Consider the following 9,374-nt stretch of genomic DNA (forward strand, 5'->3'; position numbering starts at 1 on the left):
ACCACCAAGCGCCTGGGCTGGCCGCCGGCCGCGGGCCTCTGTAGCAATATCAAATCTGAGCCGGGCTCCTTCGAGGAAGGCCTGGGCAGCAGCTGCAAACTGGGCCTGAAGCAGGCTCCCTACGACCAGAACGAGGTGAAAGAACAGCTGAAAGCGTTTGCGCTGAAGAACGCAGACTTCTCTCCCTACTTGCTTTCTGAGCCACAGAAGCCTTTCCCCCCATTAGCTGCGCAGAAGATGCCGGCGCCGCCACCGCCGCCGCTCTGCGGAAACTACCCAGCCATACACTTCGGCGGTACGAGCTTCAAACGGGCGGCCTCTGCCATCGAGAAGTCCATCGGGATGCTGGGCAGCGGCGCTGGTGCCGCCGCCGCGGGCCTGCCTGGCCAGGGCGCCCCGGTGCCCGCGCAGAACTTCGCCGACAGCAGCAGCTCCGAGGAGCTGGAGCTCAAGTGCTCCTGCCGCCTGAAAGCCATGATCGTGTGCAAGGGCTGCGGGGCCTTCTGCCACGACGACTGCATCGGGCCCTCCAAGCTCTGCGTGGCGTGCCTGGTGGTGCGGTGAGCGCGTGTGCGATGTGCCTGGTGGCACGGTGAGCATGTGTGTGCATGGTGGCGCGGTGAGCGTGCATGTGTATGTATGTGTGTGTGTGGCGTGCCTGGTGGTGCGATGAGTGTGTGTGTGTGTGCATGGCGTACCTGGGGGTGCAGTGAGCGTGAGTGCATGTCATGCCTGGTGGTGCAGTGAGAGCCTGTGCGTGGCATGCCTGGGGGTGCAACAAGTGTGCGTGTGCCTGGTGTGCCTGGCGGTGCGGTGGGTGTGCGTGTGCGTGGCATGCCTGGGGGTGCAGTGAGCGTGAGTGCATGTCATGCCTGGTGGTGCAGTGAGAGCCTGTGTGTGGCATGCCTGGTGGTGCGGTGAGTGTGTGTGTGCGTGGCATGCCTAGGGGTGCAGTGAGTGCATGTGCATGTCATGCCTGGTGGTGCAGTGAGAGCCTGTGCGTGGCGTGCCTGGGGGTGCGGCGGGTGTGCCTGGTGTGCCTGGGGGTGCGGTGAGCGCAGTGCGAGGTGCAGTGTCCCTTTTCCACGGTGCAAATGCCCAGCGGCCGCAGCCAGTCAAGTAGCGCGGAGCTGCGGGTGCGCTCATTTCCTTCCTCTGGGCCAGGTGACCGCTTCTCCGCGGGGCTATTGGTCTGCGTGTCTCGGGAAGGCGAGAGGGCCTCCCATCCGAGTTGCTCAGCGGCGTGTCTGTCACGTATGTAGTTGGCTCCCCAGCTTCGGACAATTTCCGCCCGTGTTTGCAGGTCACTACCCACCTTTCATTTGTGGTGTTTGTTTCAGTTCAGGTGCAGAGAGGAAAGGGACATTGTCCGTTAGGACTAACCCGACGCAGGTGGAGAAAGACGTGGTCCGTGATGTGAGGTGGGCGGTGCATTTCCTGTAGCTGAGCCGTTACGGCGAGGGCTTGAGGGTTTTCTGTTGGCTCTTCTGGCACCACCTTTCCCCGTGGTGAAACCGTAGTTGGAAAGGGGACTCTGATCTCAATGTTCGCTTCCTTGTCTTACATCACAAAAGATACGGTGAAAGAGGTACCTCCTGACTCTCTTTCCTCCTTGTGCCCTCCTCTCAGAGACGGGCAGGGTATCTGCGTGGGCCTTGGACATGGTGCACACGTTGTCCCATAATGTGTCTCGGGCCGGACATTGCATGGCAGTAGCTTGGTCCGTGCCCTTTGACACCTGACCCTGGGGGATCAGTTGGCCACCAGAGAGCCCTAGGTCCAGAGGATGTCAGAGCTTCGTGTGTGGGCTTTAAGAGCAAGTATTGTAACAATGCCTTAAAATTCAAACAAAAATGCTGTGCGTGCCAACACATACAAAGGGGCAGGTCATGTCACTATTAGTCCATTCTCTTCACCCCTTTACAACGACTAGATATGAACGCTGGGGGGAAGTTACCGTAGACCCTGCGGGCGGCACCAGTGCCTCCGGCTCCCAGCTCTGCAGAGGTTGGCCACCTCATGTTTAAGGTGTCCTTGACGATCTAAGGGACCACAGAAGGCTGAAGGGCTGACGTTTTTCTGAGCAACTTTTTCCTCGTGATTCACAATCTATCCGATCCTGCTTCACCCTGAAACAGCCACCGGTTTTGAAATCGGCACAGGCATCGCCTGTTGTGTTTTCTTGCCCCTCAGGTGAGTGCGGCGCAGTCTTCCTGTTTGGGGAGCGGAGCTGCTTCGGAAAAGGGACGCTGCCTCTTCCACGCGCCGCCCGTGTGTGCCCCGTGCGTCTGAGTGTTGCTTACCCGAGCGTTGCCCGCCCTCGTGCCGGAGAACAGCTTTAGTTCCAGCTCTGTTCCCTAAAGCAAGTTCAAAAGCACACGCATGTAAGAAGATGGAAGACAACAAAAGCCACGCCATCTCACTTCCGATTACAGAGCACAAAACGCGGAGTGCCATTAACCCGCTGATCGACTGCGGCCGTAGAATTTAAAAACACAAAACATGGGGGGGTGGGGATTTCACCTGCCCACGGTGAGAATGACAGCTATTTTCACGTGGGATCATCCTAATCCATGCAAACTTTCGACATTCCCTTAAAATATGTCTTAAAAATTAACTGGAATGAACAGAAATTGCATTCTGGAGAAGAAAAAAAACCACACTTGTGATTTTTTTCCCCACAATAATCAACTATGGTATATGTCTCCCCTCCCCCCCGCCCCCTTCCATATTTATTATCGTGATGTTGCCAAATTTTGTTAGGTGGCAGAGCTGTCGTCGTTAACGCATTGCTGATAGGGAAAGGTATTTTATCTTCCAAATCAAGACAAGCAAAGAAGGGCCTGTTTTGTGGCCTCAATTTGGTGCTTCAGTACCGTCACTTCTGTTTTTCACATGAACAGTAACAAGATCAACTCCTACTCGAGAAAAATAGCAATGCCCTGACCCAGCCCTTCCCAGGGAGGAGGGATGCAGCTGAGCACCGCGAACCTTGCCTCCACTCCGGGTGGCCTGAAGATGGCATCCTCGTCCCAGCGTCCCAGTGGTCAGCTGGGCTCTGATGTCCTCTGGGTCAGAGGAGCATGCTGTCACCTCCTCCGGCTCTCAGAGGGGCATCTCCGAATCTAGACACGTGCATGCCAACTCCTTCCACACTCAGCTGCTGCTCTGCCAGTGTCAGGTACTGTCTACACCAGCAGATTCACTTCTATCCTATCAGTAACTGACACGGTGTTGAAAGACACTCCAGCCTACGAAACCTTTGCACTCTGTCTGCCGATGAGGTACGATCGAGGCCGATGTGGTGCTGAGCCCATTGTCCGCCCGTCCTGGTGGAATCCTGCCTGCGAGTCGCTTACTGGGAATAACGAAAAGTGGCCTTCTGTATGTTTTGATTTTTCGCAGAATAGGTTTGGGAGATCAGTCGTTGACCATGCATGGATTCTATCCCCTGGTCCAAAGAGCTTACTTTTTCCATGCCCTTGCTGTTGTGGTTTTGTTTGTTTGTTTGTTTGTTTTTTGCCCCAGTTTAAAGTTCTAATGTGGACATATGGTTTTTATGACTGAAAAATTAGTATCTTTGGGCTAAAAAATAATGGAAAGAAGCTAAAGCAGAAGTAGACGGTCCATTGACTAGAGACACAAAAGCCAGTCTATTTAGATGAGGTGAGTAGATCCTTAGTTTCCTGACTCCCACAGGTGTCTGCCTGCGTGCAAATGGAATATGTGACTTCCTACATGGTTATTGTGGTGTAATGTGCAAATCTTAGCATGTGCGTCATCCTGATCCTTGGCCACTACGCTATCTATCCTCATCAGGAGTAGACCTTGCACATGTGACATGCAATTTTTTTTTTTTTATCACAAAGGATGTATTTCCGTAAGTAGCACTTTCGGAGCAGGGGAAGGAGGGACGCGCCACTCCCCACCCCCCTCCTACATGATATGCATTTGCCTGAGGTGTACAAAGACGTTCAGGTCGTCAGCGGGCATGTTCATAAGAACGTTCGGATGCAAATTCATTTTCAAAATGAAAAGCATGTCCTTCCCCCCCGCCCAAGGGAGAAGAGCAGGGATGCTGGTGGTGACCCAAGCACCACGGGGACCAGACGTCCCCGCTAAGGTCGAGTGTGAGAAAGAAAACTTGAAAAGCCTATGAGGTTGAGCCTGGTTGCTATAAAGACTTTGTGGAGATGCGTGCTTCTAGGACGAGCTGTAGAAGGTTTAGTTGACTTCCAGACCTTGGGTCGTCTTACTCTTCCAGAATAAACACAGACACAAGCAAGCTGCGGTGCACGGCTTCACAAGGCAGTCAGGGGTAAGCACCCATCATGCACCGGCTTCCTTTGACAGACCCTCAGAATTTCCAAAGCGGGGCGTGCCCCTGGCCTGGGTTCCTCCTTGGTCTGGTCAAGTCCCACTTACGGAAGCTGCAGTCAGGTCAGGGTTGCGTGGTCTCTGGGGTCAAAGCCAAGCACCGTGCTGACTGCCCGGTGGGCAGGAGCCCACGGAACATGCAGAGCCCAGAGCCACTGTCCAGGTGAGTCCGGGCAGAGGAGCTCCCCAGACTGTCAGGGGCCTGCGGAGCCAGAAGGTCACCGAATAGAAGATCCGTGTTGTCTTCAGTCCTCACGCTCTGTCACTGTAGAGCAAACAAGACGCATTTTTACCTAATTTAAAGGAGCTGCTTTTTTTTATAGCACATACTCTTTCGCTTTGTACTATATTTGATAGTCGCAGGAGAATGTAGGCGGTAGGAAAACTTGGTTGTATCGTACTATTCACGAATGTTTCAAAGAAAGTGCTCTATTCGGCTGCCATCATTTTTTTGTACTGCTGTATTTCTTCCCCTGCTTCATGGAAACCGAATCCGATTCATATTTTTCACTGCAGTTTCTTTTTTTATATATATATATGTGTGTATGTGTGTATTTTTTTTCCTCTTTGGTCAGTATTCTGAATGTTTACATCTGTTTGACATTAGCCATTTAATGCCTTTTTTTTTTAAAGGTGGTATTACTCTTACAGTGTAACGGGAAAATGTGAAATCGCCCCAACACAACATGTATGACAAACAGATTGGGGCTCAGGCCCTCGACATACATAGACGTTTTATATCAGCATCCAGAGAGGGAATGCCCTCCCGGTCCTGTACCAAAGAATATATCACTCCCGCGGGAAAGCTCAGCCAAGGAGTGGGGAGTCCTCAGCTGGGGGCGCGGTGGGCTCAGCGAGGCGGCTGCGATTGGAAACCGGTGTGCTTGCTTGGACACCCGACGGAATCTGACTGAGTGCAACAGCATTTAAACAACTTTTAGACGGCGTTTTGTTTGGAATTCAGGGATCACGCATTCTTTAATGGTGCTGTTTGTTTTTTATTTCTTCTTTTCTACAAAGAAAAAAAGTGTTGCCTACAAAAGTGACTGCTCACAATACCATAAGTTAAACAAAATGTTTGTCTTTTCATGTTTCTTGATTCTTCCCTTTCTCAAAGTAACAAGTTGGGTTTCAATATTCAACTGTTCTGGCAAAAATAAAGAAATTCAACATTAAGTGGCTGTCATGTTTAATTATTTTCTGAAGTGAGATAGTTTGTATGTGTAAAATGCACTGATAAGTACATTGAAAATTTTACTTAAGAAAAAATATACAGGGAAGCCCAACCATGTGCTCTTAAATTATCTACCTTCTCCTTGGTGTGGTGAGTTGTGAACATACGATTATGAATATTGTTAAAACAGTCAAAACCAAACTGAAACCTCTTTGAGATGAATGGTATCTACTATGCTTATCATTTGAAAATATATTAGGGTCTTTCTGTTTTCGTAAAGAGCTTGTTCTTTATACTAAAGGACACTCAGTTCAAGTAAAGTTACTTCCCTATTTAATTTTAACTTTCAAAATGAGTTAACTTTTAAAAATTCTTTTTACATGGCTCATTAATATTTTTATCTTAGAGATTACAACTAGGGTTATTTGAATAAAGTGCTGGGAACCATTAGAGCAAAACTGCCTCAGTTATATTTACATTGGTTAAAAATACACATATTTTTACAGCGAGATGAATCGGAAGCATTAAACATAATTGGCTCTTGCCGTAGTTCAACTGTTTTCATCCACAGGGAAAATGTTGCCTTTAGCCACCAGAGGGCGAAAGAGGACGTTTACTTTTGAATGAAAAAGAGAAGAATAAAGCAGGCTCCCTCCTCGGAAAACTGACTTCCATGATTATAATAATGAGAGTCCACCTCCCCCAAGTAAGTCAGTGGAAGGTAGCTGCTTCTCCGTTTCACTAAATTATTTCCGGTGCAGGATGGCATTCCTTTTTTGTTCTATTAAAATATTTACAAAATACTTCATTAATTTTACTTAGTGTTATGGGATTTTTTGTTTGCATTACTCCACAGTCTCTTCCAAATTTTATATTAGAGAAATTTGAACAGTGCAGCATTCTTTAAACTGGCATTTACTGAAACTGATCTGGCCCGAGCCTGTTTGGCTCAGTAGATAGGGTGTCGGCCTGCAGATGGCAGGGTCCCAGGATCTATTCTGGTCAAGGGCAAACTCCTCCCTGGCCCAGGCTCTGGTCTGGGCTCGTGCAGGATGCAACCAATTGATATGTTTCTCTCACATCGATATTTCCCTCTGTCTTTTAATCTCTCACTCTCTCTAAAAATCAATGGAAAAATATCCTCAGCCAAGGATAAAAAAAAACCTGACTAAACGCCTTGCATGTTTTAATTCATTTATTCTCGTAAAATAAGTACAGTTACATGATTTTATGTAAATACTAGAGGCCCGGTGCACGAATTTGTGCACGGGTGCGGTCCTTCGACCTGGCCAGTGATTGGGGCCGATTGGGCCCATCTCACCCAGTCCCGATCAGGGCCGATCGAGGCTGGCCGGCTGTGGGAGGTTGGCTGTGGGAGTACACTGACCACAAGGGGGCAGCTCCTGCATTGAGCGTCTTCCCCCTGGTGGTCAGTGCGTGGTCATAGCTACCAGTCTTTCGGCTGACCAGTCATAACAGTCGCTTGGGCTTTTATATATACAGATAGACTCCATTATTCTTAATATAATATTATGGCCTAAAAAAGTAGCAATTGCTCTTAGGATCTAAAGTATTTATTTCTACCCATCATAGGGTTATCTGAGGACAAGTGACCTACCCAGTGATCGATCAGTTTCCACATAGATACTTCATTGTCATCAACGGTAAGATGCTATTGTTAAAGAGCTGGCCAGCAAAGTGGTTGATAAAACGTTTGGGGGCATCTTTCTGCAAAAAAAAAAAAAAAAAAAAGACACACACAAAAACAAACAAAAAATCACAATTGAACAGGAATCCTAGAAAGTGTTTCTCACTCCACAAAATCATTTAAAGACTTTAGTTATACATTGCCAAGATTTAATATTTCAAGTTCAGATCACACACAATTATCCACAGAGATACCCAGAAGTAGGAAGCTGGAGAAATCCAATGTCACAGCTAATCTGGTAGTCTAAATTGCACAATGGGTCTCTCTCTCTTTTTTATGGAAACTTTTATCCAAGTTGCCAGTGTAATGAATTATCATACACTTCCACTAAATAGAGGAAGGTCACTTAATTTGCAAAGTGAGGGATAGGTATTTTTTGCCGTCTAATTTAAAACAGTTTTGCTTTGCTTTTCTGCTACGTTAATACCCCATTGTGATGCCTGACTATACATAAAGCTGGTGCTGAAAGTATTTAGTAGTCCTGGGAAGCATCAGCCAATCCACACAGATGCCAAACAAATCAAAAGAGAAGCTGCTATTACAACAAACCAGTGACGATTGGCTGAACCCCAGCTCTCTGAACAAAGGAGCGCATGGATCTGCTTTTATTAATAGTCGGGATTTATCCTTAGTTTCTCCATTGCATTTGTGGGAAAGTTTGTTTCTGAGGTACTTTTCCCAAGCTAGAATTTCCATCTGCAATCTCATTTGCGTTATTTTTTAAGGAAATCATTTAAAGGTGGTTCAAAGGTGAGCTTTAACCCAAACACAATCAAATATCCAGTAGTTTCCCCTTTTTTGCCTTTTCCAAGTACCCTGTTCAGTGGACACTTCCCATAAATAGCAAAGCGTAAGAACACCAGCTGCTGGGTGCTTGAAGACACGTAAGATCCATCTTATTTTCTCTGTGCTCATCAGAAAGTCTTTTTTTATTAATATACTAGAGGCCTGATGCACGAATTCATGCATGGGTGGGGTCTGGCCAGCCCTGCCCCTGATCGGGGTTGGGGGGCCAATCGTGGGTGGGGATGGTGGGGGGGAGGGGCCATGGGCGCTTGGCCAGCCAGCCCCGCCCCCGATTGGGAGATGCCAATCCAGGATGGGGTCAGCCTGGGGGAGGGGCTGTGGGCTGGTTGAACTCCCAGTCAAACTCCTGGTCAAGGGGGACAATTTGCATATTAGCCTTTTATTATATGGGTTTTTATTGATTTCAGAGAGAAAGGGAGAGGAAAAAAGAGAAACATCAATGATGAGAGAGAATCATAGAAGGGCAGCCTCCTGCATGTCCCCTACTGGGGATCGAGCCTGCAACCCAGGTATGTGCCCTTGACCAGAATCAAACCCAGGACCCTGCAGTCTGCAGGCTGACACTGAGCCAAACCAGCTAGGGCAGAAAGCCTTGATTATTTTATCATAAGCTTATAAATTAAAAATAGGTTTTACCTTTGGTCCTTAGATCTCTAGTTTCAAAAATCTGGTTTTATGTCAGGAAAACACTGTGTTCCAAATGCAGTGATGAGGGAGCCTGGAGGGGTTTCGGGGTGCAGAACTGCCGTCCCATTTTCCTCGATGCGTTTGGCATTTGGTATCCACTTCTGGGTGTAACATCTTTCAGATACAGGAAAGCGAGGTTGGCCTCAAGGACTGTAGGACCCACAAGCTTTTCCCAGACGTTCTCTTTCTGTAGAGAAGTTACAACACTTATGCATGTCCACTTACACAGAAATAAAATACAGGAGTTCTTGCTGTAATAGAAAGTTTATTTGCCAACCAGTTTAAATCTCACAATGAGGAATGTAAAGGTTTGGGTATGAGCAGGGACAGTTCTCCACAGTGGTGTCTAAGTAGAAGCCACTGAGGTATTTTAACCTTTTCTTGACTTAACATGTGAGCTCCATGTAGATTTGATTTATTTATTTTTTTTAGTACTACTAGTTTTTTGTTAAAATAATCTTTATACTTTCAGGGGGGGAAGCTACCTGGAATGAGTTGACATCTTAAAAAGAAACTATCGCCGAGACCAGTTTGGCGCAGTGGATAGAGCATCGGCCTGCAGACTGAAGGGTCCCAGGTTCGATTCCGGTCAAGGGCATGTACCTGGGTTGCGGGCACATC

The 9,374-nt window shown here is 47.8% G+C and overlaps 1 protein-coding gene across 1 annotated transcript in view; it reads left to right on the forward strand.

The window, feature by feature from the left end:
• The window catches only part of ASXL3 (additional sex combs like 3, transcriptional regulator), a 147,003-nt gene extending 146,439 nt beyond the window's left edge, over positions 1-564 (forward strand). The window contains exon 17 of the mRNA XM_015565694.1: positions 2-564. Within this exon, the coding sequence (XP_015421180.1) occupies positions 2-564 (563 nt within the window). The remainder of the gene's footprint in view (position 1) is intronic.
• Positions 565-9,374: the final 8,810 nt, after the last annotated feature.

The sequence above is a fragment of the Myotis davidii genome, unplaced genomic scaffold, assembly GCF_000327345.1.
Source record: "Myotis davidii unplaced genomic scaffold, ASM32734v1 scaffold520, whole genome shotgun sequence".
NCBI lineage: Eukaryota > Metazoa > Chordata > Mammalia > Chiroptera > Vespertilionidae > Myotis > Myotis davidii.